Source organism: Oncorhynchus keta, chromosome 14 (genome assembly GCF_023373465.1).
Source record: "Oncorhynchus keta strain PuntledgeMale-10-30-2019 chromosome 14, Oket_V2, whole genome shotgun sequence".
Classification (NCBI taxonomy): Eukaryota; Metazoa; Chordata; class Actinopteri; order Salmoniformes; family Salmonidae; genus Oncorhynchus; species Oncorhynchus keta.
Window position 1 is genome coordinate 11,381,960 of NC_068434.1, and position 22,385 is coordinate 11,404,344.

Below are 22,385 nucleotides of genomic sequence, written 5' to 3' on the forward strand. Positions count from 1 at the left end.
CCTGTATATAGCTACTGACCCTGGAACTGTCCCTGTATGTAACTACTGACCCTGGAACTGTCCCTGTATGTAACTACTGACCCTGGAACTGTCCCTGTATATAGCTACTGGCCCTGGAACTGTCCCTGTATATAGCTACTGACCCTGGAACTGTCCCTGTATATAGCTCCTGACCTAGGAACTGACCCTGTATATAGCTACTGACCTTGTATATAGCTACTGACCCTGGAACTGACCCTGTATATAGCTACTGACCCTGTATATAGCTACTGACCCTGGAACTGACCCTGTATATAGCTACTGACCCTGGAACTGTCCCTGTATATAACTACTGACCTGGAACTGACCCTGTATATAGCTACTGACCCTGGAACTGACCCTGTATATAGCTACTGACCCTGGAACTGTCCCTGTATGTAACTACTGACCCTGGAACTGTCCCTGTATATAGCTACTGGCCCTGGAACTGTCCCTGTATATAGCTACTGACCCTGGAACTGTCCCTGTATATAGCTCCTCCGGACCTAGCTACTGACCCTGTATATAGCTACTGACCTTGTATATAGCTACTGACCCTGGAACTGACCCTGTATATAGCTACTGACCCTGTATATAGCTACTGACCCTGGAACTGACCCTGTATATAGCTACTGACCCTGGAACTGTCCCTGTATGTAACTACTGACCCTGGAACTGACCCTGTATATAGCTACTGACCCTATATTTCTCATGTGTTTTTGTTCTATTTGACTTTTTTAAAATAAATGTTTTATTGTACTACTGCATTGTTGTGAAAAAGCAAGAAAAGGCATTTCACTAGTGCACGTAACAGTAAACACTTGAAACAGGGCTTTATAAAATACATTGGATTGATTGAGTACCTGAGTTGGGCACAATGAGGTGTCCTCCCTGGGAGTTGAAGGATCCTGCGGCGGTGCAGGAGGGGTCTCTGGTCCGAGCCAGGCTCTGGTTACGCAGGTTCATGTTCTCACTGTCCAGCAGGGACTGGGTGACCTTAGGGGACAGCTTGGAGGAGAAGTCAGACAGGTCTTCCGAAGGAGTGACCAGGCCAGAGGAGTTGTACACCTTGATCTTCAGGTTGGGCAGGGGGTCCAAAAGGGGCGAGTTGGTCATGGGGATCTTGTCGGACACGTCGTGCAGGGCGTAGACGGGGCCGCGGTACATGGCCGCAGCGTTGGTCAGGTCCGGAGGAGCGGTCAGCAAGTCAGCTGGGGGTCAGAGGTCAGCGATGATTGATAATACATTTTGTCAAATTCCAGATTTACATTTAACAAAATGTGTTATTTAGATGTGTACATAAATAACAAATGATGTTCACAATAATAACCTGGTTGATCAAGAGCAGACTGCATCAGGAAGTCTGTACCATAGGTTTATATTTAGGAATTATTGTCTCAAAATGTCTAAGCACACAATGGGTCAAATGATTCAGTTACATTACATTACAAGACTTATTGGATGAGGCATTTTCTGTACAGGGTACTTTTATTAAGAGCCCCGACACTTGGTCTGAACATTAACACTGATTGCTAATTAATATGCAGCTCGTTAGCAGACACACCTGCTCTGAATGTGGCAGTTGATTAGGCTCTGGGGTGAAGTTTCCCCTAGGTACAGATCTAGGATCAGCTTCCCCTCCCCTAATGCAAACATGAACCCTTACTGAACATCTCATCAAATGTCTACCAAGACTATTTGCATTGTCACCCGCCCCCCCCCCACACCCTCTTCTACGCTGCTACTACTCTCTGTTATAATCTATGCATAGTCACTTTAATAACTCTACCTACGTGTAAATATTACCTCAATTACCTCGACACCGGTGCCCTAGCACATTGACTCTGTACCGGTACCCCCCTCTATATAGCCTCGCTATTGCTATTTACTGCTGCTCTTTAATTATTTGTTATTCTTATCTCTTACTTTTTTTATAGGTATTTTCTTAAAACTGCGTTGTTGGTTATGGACTTGTAAGTAAGCATTTCACTGTAAGGTCTACTACACCTGTTGTATTCAGCATTTCACTGTGAGGTCTACTACACCTGTTGTATTCAGCATTTCACTGTAAGGTCTACTACACCTGTTGTATTCAGCATTTCACTGTAAGGTCTACTACACCTGTTGTATTCAGCATTTCACTGTAAGGTCTACTACACCTGTTGTATTCAGCATTTCACTGTAAGGTCTACTACACCTGTTGTATTCAGCATTTCACTGTAAGGTCTACTACACCTGTTGTATTCGGCGCATGTGACAAATAACATTTGATTTGATTTGATTTAGCGGTGAAAATGCAAAACGGACCTAAGATCAGTGTCTAGGGGCAACTTCCCCGTACACCGTTAAACCTGTAAAAGCAGAGCCTCCATAAGAGGACATCATTTATCTACTTCACCTGTGGTACAGTATATCCATAAGAGGGCTTCCATCATTTATCTACCTCACCTGTGGTACAGTATATCCATAAGAGGGCTTCCATCATTTATCTACTTCACCTGTGGTACAGTATATCCATAAGAGGGCTTCCATCATTTATCTACTTCACCTGTGGTACAGTATATCCATAAGAGGGCTTCCATCATTTATCTACTTCACCTGTGGTACAGTATATCCATAAGAGGGCTTCCATCATTTATCTACTTCACCTGTGGTACAGTATATCCATAAGAGGGCATCATTTATCTACCTCACCTGTGGTACAGTATATCCATAAGAGGGCTTCCATCATTTATCTACTTCACCTGTGGTACAGTATATCCATAAGAGGGCTTCCATCATTTATCTACTTCACCTGTGGTACAGTATATCCATAAGAGGGCATCATTTATCTACCTCACCTGTGGTACAGTATAGCCATAAGAGGGCTTCCATCATTTATCTACCTCACCTGTGGTACAGTATATGGAACAAACTTGCAGGTTCAACATATTTGTTTTCATTGAAATACAATAGTTGCTCTTGAATGAGATTTCCTAACTCAGTGGAACCAATGGAATTGTCCCAAAGGTGCAAACTCTGACCATGAGGCACTACAGAGACTTGATGAAAAGCTGAAAGCATTCGAAACCAGGTATGAACATTCGTTAAACATCAATTCCTTTGTCTGCGTCTGTTAGTGTATGGTTCCATCCATCATCTTTGGCAAGATATGGACAAAAGACGCTGGTAATGTACCAAATAGCACCCTATTCCCTATGTAGTGCACTGCTTCCATATGGACCCTGGTGAAAAGTAGTGCACTGCATAGGGAATAGGGTGTCATTTGGGACGTACAGGCTAATAATCCTGTTTTCATCCACAGTAGGAGCTCGTCCACTACTTTAGTTTGTTTGTGAAACCCTGCACACCGATCTGACCCTCACCATCTCTCCCCTCCTCCCTCTCTTACTCTCCTTCCTCACCACCCCTCCCTCACCATCCTTCCCTCACCAGCCCTCTCCTCCTCCCTCCCTTACTCTCCTCACTCACCATCCCTCCCTCCCTCCCTTACCATCCCTCCACTCCACTCCACTCCTCCCTCCCTTACTCTCCTCCCTCACCAGCCCTCACCTCCTCTCTCCCTTACTCTCCTCCCTCACCATCCCTCTCCTCCCTCACAATCCCTCCCCTCCTCCCTCCCTTTCTCTCATCCCTCCCTTCCTCTCCTCCCTCCCTCACCATCCCTCCCCTCCCTTCCTCTCTCCCCTCACCTCCTCCCTTGTTTCCTTCCTCCCTCTCTCGTTCCTCCCTCATTTCCTCCCTCAATATCCCTCCCTCCTGTCCTCTTCTTCCCCATCACTCTGTCTCTGTCCTCTTCTTCCCCATCACTCTGTCTCTGTCCTCTTCTTCACCATCACTCTGTCTCTGTCCTCTTCTTCACCATTACTCTGTCTCTGTCCTCTTCTTCACTATCACTATCACTCTGTCTCTGTACTCTTCCAGCTAGCTCATCTTTCCGCCAATTCACACCCACTGAAATGTAATTAACAGGCAACAGACTGCCAAAAGCTTGATGGAAGAGGAAGGCGAAAACGGAATTCTTTATTAATATTAACCTGAGATGAGCCTTCACTAGCGGATTGACATCCTGATGGTCTGCTGATGAAATGTCACCCGGCGCTCAAACACACACACACAATACGCTGCCGACCAAATTGCATTCCATCTCAGATCTCCACTTTTCATTCACACTCTGATTTGAATGTTAATCCGGCCTCTGTCTTCTTCTTCTCTCACCGTAAGAGACCAGGCAGGCAACCAGCAGGGAAAGTTCACAGCGGTGGACTACAGATGCCTCAGTCTAGACGTAAAGGCCACCTTTAGACCAGTGGGAGGGTGAGGGGGAGTCTGGGATTAATAACACAAAGCTGCATGGCTGGTCTCCGACATCTTTTAAATCCTGATCTAATGAGAATTGCCTGTCACGCTGATGAAGGTCACTACTGGTGAGGTCTGGTGTTATCACGTGTTCTCTATACCGGTGAGGTTTGGTGTTATCAAGTGTTGTCTGTACGGGTGAGGTTTGGTGTTATCAAGTGTTGTCTGTACCGGTGAGGTTTGGTGTTATCACGTGTTGTCTGTACGGGTGAGGTTTGGTGTTATCAAGTGTTGTCTGTACGGGTGAGGTTTGGTGTTATCAAGTGTTGCCTATACCGGTGAGGTTTGGTGTTATCAAGTGTTGCCTATACCGGTGAGGTTTGGTGTTATCAAGTGTTGTCTGTACGGGTGAGGTTTGGTGTTATCAAGTGTTGTCTATACCGGTGAGGTTTGGTGTTATCAAGTGTTGCCTATACCGGTGAGGTTTGGTGTTATCAAGTGCTGCCTATACCGGTGAGGTTTGGTGTTATTGTGTGTTGTCTGTACCGGTGAGGTTTGGTGTTATCACGTGTTGTCTGTACCGGTGAGGTTTGGTGTTATCAAGTGTTGTCTGTACCAGTGAGGTTTGGTGTTATCAAGTGCTGCCTATACCAGTGAGGTTTGGTGTTATCACGTGTTGTCTGTACCGGTGAGGTTTGGTGTTATCACGTGTTGTCTGTACCGGTGAGGTTTGGTGTTATCAAGTGTTGTCTATACCGGTGAGGTTTGGTGTAATCACGTGTTGTCTGTACGGGTGAGGTTTGGTGTTATCAAGTGTTGTCTATACCGGTGAGGTTTGGTGTTATGTGTGTTGTCTGTACCGGTGAGGTTTGGTGTTATCACGTGTTGTCTGTACCAGTGAGGTTTGGTGTTATCAAGTGTTGTCTGTACCGGTGAGGTTTGGTGTTATCAAGTGCTGCCTATACCGGTGAGGTTTGGTGTTATCACGTGTTGTCTGTACGGGTGAGGTTTGGTGTTATCAAGTGTTGTCTGTACGGTTGAGGTTTGGTGTTATCAAGTGTTGTCTGTACGGTTGAGGTTTGGTGTTATCACGTGTTGTCTGTACGGTTGAGGTTTGGTGTTATCAAGTGTTGTCTGTACGGTTGAGGTTTGGTGTTATCACGTGTTGTCTGTACGGGTGAGGTTTGGTGTTATCACGTGTTGTCTGTACGGTTGAGGTTTGGTGTTATCAAGTGTTGTCTGTATGGGTGAGGTTTGGTGTTATCAAGTGTTGTCTGTACGGTTGAGGTTTGGTGTTATCACGTGTTGTCTGTACGGGTGAGGTTTGGTGTTATCAAGTGTTGTCTGTACGGGTGAGGTTTGGTGTTATCAAGTGTTGTCTGTACGGGTGAGGTTTGGTGTTATCAAGTGTTGTCTGTACGGGTGAGGTTTGGTGTTATCAAGTGTTGTCTGTACGGGTGAGGTTTGGTGTTATCAAGTGTTGTCTGTACGGGTGAGGTTTGGTGTTATCAAGTGTTGTCTGTACCGGTGAGGTTTGGTGTTATCAAGTGTTGTCTGTACGGGTGAGGTTTGGTGTTATCGAGTGTTGTCTGTACCGGTGAGGTTTGGTGTTATCACGTGTTGTCTGTACCGGTGAGGTTTGGTGTTATTGTGTGTTGTCTGTACCGGTGAGGTTTGGTGTTATCATGTGTTGTCTGTACCGGTGAGGTTTGGTGTTATTGTGTGTTGTCTGTACCGGTGAGGTTTGGTGTTATTGTGTGTTGTCTGTACCGGTGAGGTTTGGTGTTATCACGTGTTGTCTGTACGGGTGAGGTTTGGTGTTATCACATGTTCTCTGTACGGGTGAGGTTTGGTGTTATCACGTGTTCTCTGTATCGGTGAGGTTTGGTGTTATCATGTGTTGTCTGTACGGGTGAGGTTTGGTAGGACATTTTGGCTTCAAACACTTCTGCTCACAATTGGTAACTACCTAGTACCAAATGGTGCTTGGGGTGGTTGATTTAATGACCCCCCCTCCATATGTAATTCATACAGTGTAACAGTGTTGTAGTACTCTGCCGCCCCATACTGCCGCCACATACTAGCTGCAGCAGCAACTGTTACCTAGCATGTATTATCTAATTAGCCTTACAACACTAATGACAAGTAGCTTGTGAGCAGGGTTGGGGAGTAACAGATAACATGTAATCTGTTACCTAGCATGTATTATCTAATTAGCCTTACAACACTAATGACAAGTAGCTTGTGAGCAGGGTTGGGGAGTAACAGATAACATGTAATCTGTTACCTAGCATGTATTATCTAATTAGCCTTACAACACTAATGACAAGTAGCTTGTGAGCAGGGTTGGGGAGTAACAGATAACATGTAATCTGTTACCTAGCATGTATTATCTAATTAGCCTTACAACACTAATGACAAGTAGCTTGTGAGCAGGGTTGGGGAGTAACAGATAACATGTAATCTGTTACCTAGCATGTATTATCTAATTAGCCTTACAACACTAATGACAAATAGCTTGTGAGCAGGGTTGGGGAGTAACGGATAACATGCAATCTGTTACCTAGCATGTATTATCTAATTAGCCTTACAACACTAATGACAAATAGCTTGTGAGCAGGGTTGGGGAGTAACGGATAACATGTAATCTGTTACATGTAATCTGTTACATGTAAGGGAATATAAATAACTGGCAACTGTAATCCGTTTACGTTACAAGATAAAATATTGTAATCGGAAAACAGATATTTAAAAAAAAACGAAATTATTACTTCAAGGATTACTTTTAAATTCAGAAAGGATGTTTTCTCAATGACATTCAAATGAGAATTGAAAAAAAAAGGCGCAAATGTAAATTTGTTCCACCTGAGCGACTCTATGAGACCACTATGATGACACACCAAATGTGTTTGATGAATCGAAGGAAAAGAGTAGGAATGGGCTTTTGTAGGCTACAGTCCCAGCTATGTCTTCCAATGGTGCTACTGCTGTAATCTAAAAGTAACTGAATGTAATCAGATTACGTTACTGAGGTAATCCAACAGTTACGTTACCAATTACAATTTTGGACAGGTAACTAGTATCTGTAACGGATTATATGGAACTTGGAACTCGACTCGGACTGGAGGTTTAGTGATTTAACTACATCACTGCAGTATAATAACCATTTATATTACTATGTCATTTCTTAGTAAGTATGGGTAATCTATACCATGTCATTTCTTAGTAAGTATGGGTAATCTATACCATGTCATTTCTTAGTAAGTATGGGTAATCTATACCATGTCATTTCTTAGTAAGTATGGGTAATCTATACCATGTCATTTCTTAGTAAGTATGGGTAATCTATACCATGTCATTTCTTAGTAAGTATGGGTAATCTATACCATGTCATTTCTTAGTAAGTATGGGTAATCTATACCATGTCATTTCTTAGTAAGTATGGGTAATCTATACCATGTCATTTCTTAGTAAGTATGGGTAATCTATACCATGTCATTTCTTAGTAAGTATGGGTAATCTATACCATGTCATTTCTTAGTAAGTATGGGTAATCTATACCATGTCATTTCTTAGTAAGTATGGGTAATCTATACCATGTCATTTCTTAGTAAGTATGGGTAATCTATACCATGTCATTTCTTAGTAAGTATGGGTAATCTATACCATGTCATTTCTTAGTAAGTATGGGTAATCTATACCATGTCATTTCTTAGTAAGTATGGGTAATCTATACCATGTCATTTCTTAGTAAGTATGGGTAATCTATACCATGTCATTTCTTAGTAAGTATGGGTAATCTATACCATGTAATTTCTTAGTAAGTATGGGTAATCTATACCATGTAATTTCTTAGTAAGTATGGGTAATCTATACCATGTAATTTCTTAGTAAGTATGGGTAATCTATACCATGTCATTTCTTAGTAAGTATGGGTAATCTATACCATGTCATTTCTTAGTAAGTATGGGTAATCTATACCATGTCATTTCTTAGTAAGTATGGGTAATCTATACCATGTCATTTCTTAGTAAGTATGGGTAATCTATACCATGTCATTTCTTAGTAAGTATGGGTAATCTATACCATGTCATTTCTTAGTAAGTATGGGTAATCTATACCATGTCATTTCTTAGTAAGTATGGGTAATCTATACCATGTCATTTCTTAGTAAGTATGGGTAATCTATACCATGTCATTTCTTAGTAAGTATGGGTAATCTATACCATGTCATTTCTTAGTAAGTATGGGTAATCTATACCATGTCATTTCTTAGTAAGTATGGTTAATCTATACCATGTAATTTCTTAGTAAGTATGGGTAATCTATACCATGTCATTTCTTAGTAAGTATGGGTAATCTATACCATGTCATTTCTTAGTAAGTATGGGTAATCTATACCATGTCATTTCTTAGTAAGTATGGGTAATCTATACCATGTCATTTCTTAGTAAGTATGGGTAATCTATACCATGTCATTTCTTAGTAAGTATGGGTAATCTATACCATGTCATTTCTTAGTAAGTATGGTTAATCTATACCATGTAATTTCTTAGTAAGTATGGTTAATCTATACCATGTCATTTCTTAGTAAGTATGGTTAATCTATACCATGTAATTTCTTAGTAAGTATGGTTAATCTATACCATGTCATTTCTTAGTAAGTATGGTTAATCTATACCATGTCATTTCTTAGTAAGTATGGGTAATCTACCAGACCAAACAGGTCTGGTACCCAGGCTAAGCTAGGACCTAGTCACCGCCCCACATCCTACTCACCTGAGCGCGCCGTCTTTATATTGACCGACTGGAAGCCTCCGTTGAGGGCTGATGAGTCGATGATGTCAGAGTCAAAGTCCCGGTGGGTTTTCCGGTAGACGAAGAGCGCCACGATGACGGAGATGACCAGACACATTATGACAGCGATGACGATGCCTACGTAGAGCGCCATGTTTTCTGTGCTGGGGGCCGCTGTGACAGACACAGAGAGGGAGGGAAACAGTGAGAACCTGGGGAGGTTTAAATTAAAACTGATTCATACTACAAGGCTGAACTAGGGCTGTCTTGGTCGACTGAGAGTAATCTGTTCTTTCAACCAATCGATTGGTTGAAATTTTAAAACATGCATTTCCCCATATATAGACACACTCTATGTGTTTCAATTAAATCAAATATATGTAGGACACCACGCCTGATGCTTTAAGCACTGCAATTAAAAATGAAGACACACAAATTACTAAAGAGAGGGAGCCAGAGATCTATATAGCCTAATCAGAAGAAAAAACCTGTTCCCTACTCGACCCTCCTCCTCCTCCCGCTGCCCGCTGCTGCTGGCTTCCACAGGTTCTGCCATTACGCTCCTGAAGTTGCCCGTAATAAGTAATAGGCTAGCGGTCGGCAACCTTTTCCATTTGGAGTGCTGAGTTATCCTACCATTTGGAGTGCTGAGTTATCCTACCATTTCCATTTAGAGTGCTGAGTTATCCTACCATTTCCATTTAGAGTACTGAGTTATCCTACCATTTCCATTTAGAGTGCTGAGTTATCCTACCATTTCCACTTGGAGTGCTGAGTTATCCTACCATTTCCATTTAGAGTGCTGAGTTATCCTACCATTTGGAGTGCTGAGTTATCCTACCATTTGGAGTGCTGAGTTATCCTACCATTTGGAGTGCTGAGTTATCCTACCATTTCCATTTGGAGTGCTGAGTTATCCTACCATTTGGAGTGCTGAGTTATCCTACCATTTGGAGTGCTGAGTTATCCTACCATTTGGAGTGCTGAGTTATCCTACCATTTCCATTTGGAGTGCTGAGTTATCCTACCATTTCCATTTGGAGTGCTGAGTTATCCTACCATTTGGAGTGCTGAGTTATCCTACCATTTCCATTTGGAGTGCTGAGTTATCCTACCATTTGGAGTGCTGAGTTATCCTACCATTTGGCGTGCTGAGTTATCCTACCATTTCCATTTGGAGTGCTGAGTTATCCTACCATTTCTACTGATCTGCATGCCAGTTATGATTTTCATGAGCTTTTTTTTTCGTGGAACAGTTTCATTTAATTCATAATAAAGTCTTCATATCTCAAAATCAATGTCATGTGATTAATCAAAATTATATCTAAATTAAAATGATACAAATCTAAAAGTAATAAAAACATTGCAGCCCACAGTTAGAAAACATCTTGATAAAAATAAATATCCTGTAAATCACGTTGGCCTGTCTGCAAGGCATTTGAGACAACGTATCAACTATTTGCTGTAGGCTATTTGCTCAAGGGATAAAATGTAATCAGCTAGGCCTTTTTTTAATGACATTTCCACCTGATCAGAGAATTACATTTTTTCCCCTTTCACGCTGAGTGGTTATCGAAAGGGAGAGCGCTGGAAAGATTTTTCCAATAGGTCACGTTGAGGAACTATTGTCATTCTCAGTGGATGTAAAAACATACGTATTTTACTTGCTTTTTGAGGTGAAGAAAAATGACTTTGAGAAGCTCCACAGAGATGGTGAGTTACGACAATCAGAAACAGTATCAGATCCCCAAATGGGAACATTTATAGGCCTACATTTGCACACAGGCCAGGTAGCCTAGGCCTAGTTCTATGTGTAATAAGATGCATGTTCTTACTCAGGAATGACAGAAGCCTTCAAACAAAAGACAATTAATAAATTGACAACTTGTAAATGGAAACTAAATAGTGTAGCCTAGGTTGTGCGCTGTGCAAACAACGTGTCCACTCCTACAATGACAACGGTGGGACTGTAATAATATATTGAATGGATTAACAGAAATTACCATAACCATACAAACATTGTAGATTATAAATTATAGTAATTAACAGTACATGTGATACTGGTGTGCCATCCCCAAGGCTTTCGCAACAGATTAGTCCACTCAGACAGGTGTCACTCAGACAGGTGTCACAGACAGGTGTCTATATAAAATATATTTGCCACTGCTCGACTAAAAAGATCTCAGGCGACCTACAGCCTATCGACCAATCAATTGACCAGTCGACTAAATGGGCTCAGCCATGGGCTGAACCGAACATACTGTGCTGGCTTGGAGATGATCTGTTCACATGGTCTTTTCCAGCACGGTTCCAGCCACTGTGCTGGATGGATTGCGTAACAGGCAGCACAGTACAGCTCGGTTCATCTCGGATTGTCTCAGTAGTGTGAAAATGTTATTAGAATTTGCAGTATTTCATTTCTCGCAATGGAGATGTTGGCAAACATGACTGGGTAGGTCAGCGTCAGCATTACAGACAGGAAAGCCAAAGTCAACAGGAAAGGATTTATTTCAAACTGTTAGAATAGATTAGCAACAGTTGCTAATTTGAATAAACATACACACACACCTATCACACAAGACACAATCCTTTATTTAATGAGGCTATGAATGGAACCCTGACATCTTTCCTTAATTTCACCAAAATAATTGCAACAGCACTAAGCTTCATTCAAAACAAATCTCCCTCCTCTCCTGTATCCCATTTCCCCATAACATGGTGGAGATTTTCACTTTCGGGTTTGGTCCACTAGCTTCAAACAGCTGTAAAAACGACATTTATAGTTACTGAAAAGATTTAGATTTAAGTCAAATGTATTTGCACCAAAGAAAACAAGTGATAGACCACAATACAGATGCTTATATGAAAACCACACCACAAAGAAACACAATACACAGATATCACAACCTACTGATTATAAATTAATTGATCAGTAATCCCCAAAAAACATTAGATTTGTTTTGGTTAAATGTGGGTGTACATGTGAGTGTGGGAGAGTCTATATGGAGGAGAGTAGTTTGGTTAATCAGACTGATCCCCACACTTCATGGATGAGATTTATTGAGTAGTTTGGTTCATCAGGATGCCACCCAGTCTTCATGGAGGAGATTACTGGGTAGTTTGGTTCATCAGGCTGACCCCCAGTCTGACCCCCAGTCTTCACAGGTGAGATTACTGGGTAGTTTGGTTCATCAGGCCCCCAGTCTTCACGGAGGAGATTACTGGGTAGTTTGGTTCATCAGGCTGACCCCCAGTCCTCATGGAGGAGATTACTGGGTAGTTTGGTTCATCAGGCTGACCCCCAGTCCTCATGGAGGAGATTACTGGGTAGTTTGGTTAATCAGGCTGACCCCCCCAGTCTTCATGGAGGAGATTACTGAGTAGTTTGGTTCATCAGGCTGACCCCCAGTCTTCATGGAGGAGATTACTGGGTAGTTTGGTTCATCAGGCTGACCCCCAGTCCTCATGGAGGAGATTACTGGGTAGTTTGGTTCATCAGGCTGACCCCCAGTCTGACCCCCAGTCTTCACGGAGGAGATTACTGGGTAGTTTGGTTCATCAGGCTGACCCCCAGTCTTCACAGATGAGATTACTGGGTAGTTTGGTTCATCAGGCTGACCCCCAGTCTGACCCCAGTCTTCACGGAGGAGATTACTGGGTAGTTTGGTTCATCAGGCTGACCCCCAGTCTTCATGGAGGAGATTACTGGGTAGTTTGGTTCATCAGGCTGACCCCCAGTCTTCACGGAGGAGATTACTGGGTAGTTTGGTTCATCAGGCTGACCCCCAGTCTGACCCCCAGTCTTCACAGATGAGATTACTGGGTAGTTTGGTTCATCAGGCTGACCCCCAGTCTTCACGGAGGAGATTACTGGGTAGTTTGGTTCATCAGGCTGACCCCCAGTCTTCATGGAGGAGATTACTGGGTAGTTTGGTTCATCAGGCTGACCCCCAGTCTTCACGGAGGAGATTACTGAGTAGTTTGGTTCATCAGGCTGACCCCCAGTCCTCATGGAGGAGATTACTGGGTAGTTTGGTTCATCAGGCTGACCCCCAGTCTTCACGGAGGAGATTACTGAGCAGTTTGGTTCATCAGGCTGACCCCCAGTCCTCATGGAGGAGATTACTGGGTAGTTTGGTTCATCAGGCTGACCCCCAGTCTTCACAGATGAGATTACTGGGTAGTTTGGTTCATCAGGCTGACCCCCAGTCTAACCCATCAGGCTGTCTTCACAGATGAGATTACTGGGTAGTTTGGCTCATCAGGCTGACCCCCTTCAGTCTAACCCCAGTCTTCACAGATGAGAGTCTTACTGAGATTAGTTTGATTCATCAGGCTGACCCCCAGTCTTCACGGAGGAGATTACTGAGTAGTTTGGTTCATCAGGCTGACCCCCCCAGTCCCCCAGTCTTCACAGAGGAGATTACTGAGTAGTTTGGTTCATCAGGCTGACCCCCAGTCTTCACAGAGGAGATTACTGGGTAGTTTGGTTCATCAGGCTGACCCCCAGTCTTCACGGAGGAGATTACTGAGTATGGTTCATCAGGCTGAGTTTGGTTCATCAGGCTGAGAGGAGTCTTCATGGGAGATTACTGAGTAGTTTGGTTCATCAGGCTGACCCCCAGTCCTCATGGAGGAGATTACTGGGTAGTTTGGTTCATCAGGCTGACCCCCAGTCTTCACGGAGGAGATTACTGGGTAGTTTGGTTCATCAGGCTGACCCCCAGTCCTCATGGAGGAGATTACTGAGCAGTTTGGTTCATCAGGCTGACCCCCAGTCTTCATGGAGGAGATTACTGGGTAGTTTGGTTCATCAGGCTGACCCCCAGTCTTCATGGAGGAGATTACTGAGTAGTTTGGTTCATCAGGCTGACCCCCAGTCTTCACGGAGGAGATTACTGAGTAGTTTGGTTCATCAGGCTGACCCCCAGTCTTCATGGAGGAGATTACTGGGTCGTTTGGTTAATCAGGCTGACCCCCAGTCTTCGCTTGAAGTTATTGATGGATGATGATGATGATGTTGTTTTGGCAATGTGAAGATATGATTTCCAGAGTATGGTACCTCTGTATCTGATAGAGAATTGACTATGTGAGGTGCAGCAGTGGGGAGGGTAAAGGTTATCGTATGTGTTGATCAGATGGATTTCAAAATTAACCTGGAAGAATCCATTGAAAGGTTTAGGTAAACTGTCTCGGCGGTAGGAGTATTTGTAGATGAAAGTGCATAATTGCCGAACATTAATGTGGTAAAGAGACAAGATGTTGAGTTACTTAAACAAAGGTGCAGATGGAGCCAGGTAATTAGAGGGAGGTGACTAGTCTTGCAAATGTTTTTTTTGTATGATGAGTCATTTGTGTAGGTAGGAGGCATATGTACTGGCCCAGCCAATAATACAGTAACTAATATATGGGTAAATTAAGCTATAGTATTGAGTTAGGAAGCAAGCCTGATCATCTTTCTGATGATACCAACAGATATCATCACTGTGCTGCAGACAAATTGAACATGATCTTTACGGATAACATTTCATCAAATAGAACTTGTTCCATTTCATTCCCACCAATTAAGATTCTCGCCATTTTTCTTGTATACAATATTTCTTATTATTACTAGTGATTAGAATTAATTTACATTTAAAGATCATTTGTTTATCTGGAACCGTTGAGAAGATTTGGCAATGCCTGAGTTGGCTTCTTTAATTTGTGAATAAAAAGTGTGAAAATCTAATTGGCATCATCAGCAAAGAGAATGGGAAGTACGGAAGAAGACCCAGCAACAAGGACATAGATATATATTAAAAATAACAAAGGTCCAATTATCCAACCCTGTGGGACACCACATGATATCTTAGCTCTGGTAGATGCACAGCATAAACACATTGTTCTCTGTCATAAACATAACTATATAACCAATTATATGTATAATCATGAAAACCATAACAATACAATTTATAAAGTAATATTTCATGATCAACCGTGTCAAACGCTTTGGTTAAATCTGAAAAGATGCCAAGAGCGTATTCATTGTTGTTTCAGGGCTGCAAAGATTTTATCCACAAGTTGCAAAAGAGCCATATCTATGAAGTCGTTTTTTACGAAATCCATATTGTTGATCATAATAGAAAATATTTTTTTCTTTTCATTTTTTTTTCTTAGTACAGATATTGGCCAATAATCTGTAAAATATATTGGATCCCCAGATTTATAAAGTGGGATAACTTTTTATTTTTATTTTTTAGGAACAGTACCAGTTTGCATAGATTTGGTGAAGATATACGTTAGAGGCTCAGTATTCGAGGAAGACACTGATTTCACAAAAGAGGCACCAATCTCATCATGACTTGCTGCTGATATCTTTAAGTTACCAATCACCTTCTTCACCTCCATTACATCATCACCTCCATAACACCATCACCTCCATAACATCATCACCTCCATAACATCATCACCTCCATAACATCATCACCTCCATAACATCATCACCTCCATAACATCATCACCTCCATAACATCATCACCTCCATAACATCATCACCTCCATAACATCATCACCTCCATAACATCATCACCTCCATTACATCATCACCTCCATAACATCATCACCTCCATAACATCATCACCTCCATAACACCATCACCTCCATAACATCATCACCTCCATAACATCATCACCTCCATAACATCATCACCTCCATAACATCATCACCTCCATAACATCATCATCTCCATAACACCATCACCTCCATAACGTCATCACCTCCATTACATCATCACCTCCATAACGTCATCACCTCCATTACATCATCACCTCCATTACACCATCACCTCCATTACATCATCACCTCCATAACACCATCACCTCCATTACATCATCACCTCCATAACATCATCACCTCCATTACATCATCACCTCCATAACATCATCACCTCCATAACATCATCACCTCCATTACATCATCACCTCCATAACATCATCATCTCCATAACATCATCACCTCCATAACACCATCACCTCCATTACATCATCATCTCCATAACATCATCACCTCCATTACATCATCACCTCCATAACATCATCATCTCCATAACATCATCACCTCCATAACATCATCATCTCCATAACATCATCACCTCCATAACATCATCACCTCCATTACATCATCACCTCCATAACATCATCACCTCCATAACATCATCACCTCCATAACATCATCACCTCCATTACATCCATAACATCACCTCATTACATCCATAACATCATCACCTCCATTACATCATCATCATCTCCATTACATCATCACCTCCATTACATCATCACCTCCATTACATCATCACCTCCATAACATCATCACCTCCATAACATCATCATCATCTCCATAACATCATCATCTCCATAACATCATCACCTCCATAACATCATCATCTCCATAACATCATCACCTCCATAACATCATCACCTCCATAACATCATCACCTCCATTACATCATCACCTCCATAACATCATCCATTACATCATCACCTCCATAACATCATCACCTCCATAACATCATCACCTCCATAACATCATCACCTCCATTACATCATCACCTCCATAACATCATCACCTCCATAACATCATCATCTCCATAACATCATCACCTCCATAACATCATCACCTCCATTACATCCATTACATCATCACCTCCATAACATCATCACCTCCATAACATCATCACCTCCATTACATAATCACCTCCATTACATCATCATCTCCATAACATCATCACCTCCATAACATCATCACCTCCATAACATCATCATAACATCATCACCTCCATTACATCATCACCTCCATAACATCATCACCTCCATTACATCATCACCTCCATAACATCATCACCTCCATAACATCATCACCTCCATAACATCATCACCTCCATAACATCATCACCTCCATAACATCATCACCTCCATAACATCATCACCTCCATAACATCATCACCTCCATAACATCATCACCTCCATAACATCATCATCTCCATAACATCATCACCTCCATAACATCATCACCTCCATTACATCATCACCTCCATAACATCATCACCTCCATTACATCATCACCTCCATAACATCATCACCTCCATTACATCATCACCTCCATAACATCATCACCTCCATTACATCATCACCTCCATAACATCATCACCTCCATTACATCATCACCTCCATAACATCATCACCTCCATAACATCATCACCTCCATTACATCATCACCTCCATAACATCATCATCTCCATAACATCATCACCTCCATAACATCATCACCTCCATTACATCATCATCTCCATAACATCATCACCTCCATTACATCATCATCTCCATAACATCATCACCTCCATAACATCATCACCTCCATTACATCATCATCTCCATTACATCATCACCTCCATAACATCATCACCTCCATTACATCATCACCTCCATAACATCATCACCTCCATTACATCATCACCTCCATTACATCATCACCTCCATAACATCATCACCTCCCATCATCATCATCATATTACATCATCATCTCCATTACATCATCACCTCCATTACATCATCATCTCCATAACATCATCACCTCCATTACATCATCACCTCCATAACATCATCACCTCCATAACATCATCATCTCCATCATCACCTCCATACATCATCACCTCCATAACATCATCACCTCCATAACATCATCATCTCCATAACATCATCACCTCCATAACATCATCACCTCCATAACATCATCACCTCCATTAATCATCATCACATTCATCATCCATTACATCATCACCTCCATAACATCATCACCTCCATAACATCATCACCTCCATAACATCATCACCTCCATAACCATCATCATCTCCATAACATCATCACCTCCATAACATCATCACCTCCATTACATCCATTACATCATCATCTCCATAACATCATCACCTCCATAACATCATCACCTCCATTACATCATCACCTCCATACATACATCATCATCTCCATAACATCATCACCTCCATAACATCATCACCTCCATAACATCATCATCCATAACATCATCACCTCCATTACATCATCACCTCCATAACATCACCTCCATAACAACATCATCACCTCCATTACATCATCATCTCCATAACATCATCACCTCCATTACATCATCATCTCCATTACATCATCACCTCCATAACATCATCACCTCCATAACATCATCATCTCCATAACATCATCACCTCCATAACATCATCACCTCCATAACATCATCACCTCCATTACATCATCATCTCCATTACATCATCACCTCCATAACATCATCACCTCCATTACATCATCATCTCCATAACATCATCACCTCCATAACATCATCACCTCCATAACATCATCATCTCCATAACATCATCACCTCCATTACATCATCACCTCCATAACATCATCACCTCCATTACATCATCACCTCCATTACATCCATTACATCATCATCTCCATAACATCATCACCTCCATTACATCATCATCTCCATTACATCATCACCTCCATTACATCATCACCTCCATTACATCATCACCTCCATTACATCATCACCTCCATAACATCATCATCTCCATAACATCATCACCTCCATAACATCATCACCTCCATAACATCATCACCTCCATTACATCATCACCTCCATAACATCATCACCTCCATAACATCATCACCTCCATAACATCATCATCTCCATAACATCATCACCTCCATTACATCATCACCTCCATAACATCATCACCTCCATTACATCATCATCTCCATAACGTCATCACCTCCATTACATCATCACTTCCATTACATCATCACCTCCATAACATCATCATCTCCATAACATCATCACCTCCATAACATCATCACCTCCATTACATCATCACCTCCATAACATCATCACCTCCATTACATCATCATCTCCATTCATCATCATCTCCATCAACTTCCATCATCATCACCTCCATAACATCATCATCTCCATAACATCATCACCTCCATTACATCATCACCTCCATAACATCATCACCTCCATTACATCATCATCTCCATAACGTCATCACCTCCATTACATCATCATCTCCATTACATCATCACCTCCATAACATCATCACCTCCATAACGTCATCACCTACATAACATCATCACCTGCATTACATCCATTACATCATGATCTCCATTACATCATCATCTCCATTACATCCATTACATCATCATCTCCATAACATCATCACCTCCATTACATCATCACCTCCATAACATCCATTACATCATCACCTCCATAACATCATCACCTCCATAACATCATCACCTCCATTACATCCATTACATCATCATCTCCATAACATCATCACCTCCATAACATCATCACCTCCATTACATCCATTACATCATCATCTCCATAACATCATCACCTCCATAACATCATCATCTCCATTACATCCATTACATCATCATCTCCATAACATCATCACCTCCATTACATCATCATCTCCATTACATCCATTACATCATCATCTCCATAACATCATCACCTCCATTACATCATCATCTCCATTACATCATCCTCTCCTAAACATCATCACCTCCATTACATCATCATCTCCATAACATCATCACCTCCATAACATCATCACCTCCATTACATCATCATCTCCATAACATCATCACCTCCATTACATCATCACCTCCATAACATCATCACCTCCATTACATCATCATCTCCATTACATCATCATCTCCATAACATCATCACCTCCATAACATCATCACCTCCATAACATCATCACCTCCATTACATCCATTACATCATCATCTCCATAACGTCATCACCTCCATTACATCATCATCTCCATTACATCATCACCTCCATAACATCATCACCTCCATTACATCATCATCTCCATAACATCATCACCTCCATAACATCATCACCTCCATAACATCATCATCTCCATAACATCATCACCTCCATTACATCATCATCTCCATTACATCATCACCTCCATTACATCATCATCTCCATTACATCATCATCTCCATAACATCATCATCTCCATAACATCATCACCTCCATAACATCATCACCTCCATAACATCATCATCTCCATAAACATCATCACCTCCATTACATCATCATCTCCATAACATCATCACCTCCATAATCATCATCTCCATTACATCCATTACATCATCATCTCCATAACATCATCACCTCCATTACATCATCATCTCCATTACATCCATTACATCATCCTCTCCTAAACATCATCACCTCCATTACATCATCATCTCCATTACATCATCACCTCCATTACATCATCACCTCCATAACATCATCACCTCCATTACATCATCACCTCCATAACATCATCACCTCCATTACATCATCATCTCCATTACATCATCATCTCCATTACATCATCACCTCCATAACATCATCACCTCCATTACATCATCACCTCCATTACATCATCACCTCCATTACATCATCACCTCCATAACATCATCACCTCCATTACATCATCACCTCCATTACATCATCATCTCCATTACATCATCACCTCCATTACATCATCACCTCCATAACATCATCACCTCCATTACATCATCACCTCCATAACGTCATCACCTCCATTACATCATCACATCCATAACGTCATCATCTCCATTACATCATCACCTCCATTACATCATCACCTCCATAACGTCATCCCCTCCATTACATCATCACCTCCATAACGTCATCACCTCCATTACATCATCATCTCCATTACATCATCATCTCCATTACATCATCACCTCCATAACGTCATCACCTCCATTACATCATCACCTCCATAACATCATCACCTCCATTACATCATCACCTCCATAACGTCATCATCTCCATTACATCATCACCTCCATTACATCCATTACATCATCACCTCCATAACATCATCACCTCCATAACGTCATCATCTCCATTACATCATCACCTCCATTACATTCATTACATCATCACCTCCATTACATCATCATCTCCATTACATCATCACCTCCATTACATCATCACCTCCATTACATCATCACCTCCATTACATCATCATCTCCATTACATCATCACCTCCATTACATCATCACCTCCATTACATCATCACCTCCATCACCTCCATAACATCATCACCTCCATTACATCATCATCTCCATTACATCATCACCTCCATTACATCATCACCTCCATTACATCATCACCTCCATTACATCCATTACATCATCACCTCCATAACATCATCACCTCCATTACATCATCACCTCCATTACATCATCACCTCCATTACATCATCATCTCCATTGCATCAGAAGGATCAAACTAAAGCACGGTAGGGAAATGTCCCTTAATGTAATCCAATGAATTTCCATCAGTTACCCATTTTCTTTGACAGAGAGGAACCCACATTCACAAACAAAAAAATGAAATTGCCATGAAATAACACCAGGATGTGACTGTAGGTTTTATTTCCAACAATACGTTGATATAAGACAGCTGTAGATGTATTCTTCTCAGTCTACAGTTGATTGATGATTTTCCAAGTCAACTTTATATTATGTAATGATTCTTGGAATTTGTTAGTATTTTGGGGGGGATATTCAAAGTAAGTGAGTAAATTTGTTCTTATACTTTTTGGTAATTTGTAGAATTCAGGACAGAGGGATTTGTGAGACTTTTTATACTACTTGAGACCGGTTATATAAGACAAGGTTTCCAGAACCCTTCTGCTTCTCTCTTACATGATTTAACTAAGGGAAAGCGGTGGTGAAATACAGAATTGAAATGTGTTAAAAAAAAGAGTAAGCAGTCATACTGCTCTCACTCGTGATGTTCTACAGCTGAAATATGTGTTAAAAAAGAGTAAGCAGTCATACTGCTCTCACTCGTAATGTTCTACAGCTGAAATATGTGTTATAAAAGAGTAAGCAGTCATACTGCTCTCACTCGTAATGTTCTACAGCTGAAATATGTGTTATAAAAGAGTAAGCAGTCATACTGCTCTCACTCGTGATGTTCTACAGCTGAAATATGTGTTATAAAAGAGTAAGCAGTCATACTGCTCTCACTCGTGATGTTCTACAGCTGAAATATGTGTTATAAAAGAGTAAGCAGTCATACTGCTCTCACTCGTGATGTTCTACAGCTGAAATATGTGTTATAAAAGAGTAAGCAGTCATACTGCTCTCACTCGTGATGTTCTA

The 22,385-nt window shown here is 41.4% G+C and overlaps 1 protein-coding gene and 1 long non-coding RNA gene across 23 annotated transcripts in view; both read right to left on the bottom strand.

The window, feature by feature from the left end:
- unc5ca (unc-5 netrin receptor Ca) overlaps window positions 1-22,385 on the bottom strand; it is a 344,115-nt gene that overhangs the window by 45,440 nt on the left and 276,290 nt on the right. Inside the window, exons 9-10 of the mRNA XM_052461104.1 lie at window positions 9,097-9,288; window positions 882-1,229 (exon numbers count right to left, since the gene is read on the bottom strand). Coding sequence (XP_052317064.1) covers window positions 882-1,229; window positions 9,097-9,288 — 540 coding nt within the window. The remainder of the gene's footprint in view (window positions 1-881; window positions 1,230-9,096; window positions 9,289-22,385) is intronic.
- Window positions 14,893-20,933, bottom strand: LOC127907204 (uncharacterized). 22 transcript variants are annotated; one of them, XR_008063733.1, is made up of 7 exons: window positions 20,884-20,933; window positions 20,068-20,101; window positions 19,855-20,016; window positions 19,146-19,213; window positions 18,782-19,053; window positions 17,452-17,536; window positions 14,893-16,209 (listed from the first exon to the last, which is right to left on the bottom strand). It is a non-coding gene; the product is annotated as an uncharacterized LOC127907204 (long non-coding RNA). The 22 variants fall into 22 exon arrangements; XR_008063732.1 differs by lacking the exons at window positions 19,855-20,016; window positions 20,068-20,101; window positions 20,884-20,933 and adding exons at window positions 19,625-19,684; window positions 20,365-20,550 and having other exon boundaries at window positions 14,893-15,563; window positions 15,700-16,209; window positions 19,146-19,564; XR_008063718.1 differs by lacking the exons at window positions 19,855-20,016; window positions 20,068-20,101; window positions 20,884-20,933 and adding exons at window positions 19,625-19,684; window positions 20,365-20,550 and having other exon boundaries at window positions 14,893-15,580; window positions 15,700-16,209; window positions 19,146-19,564.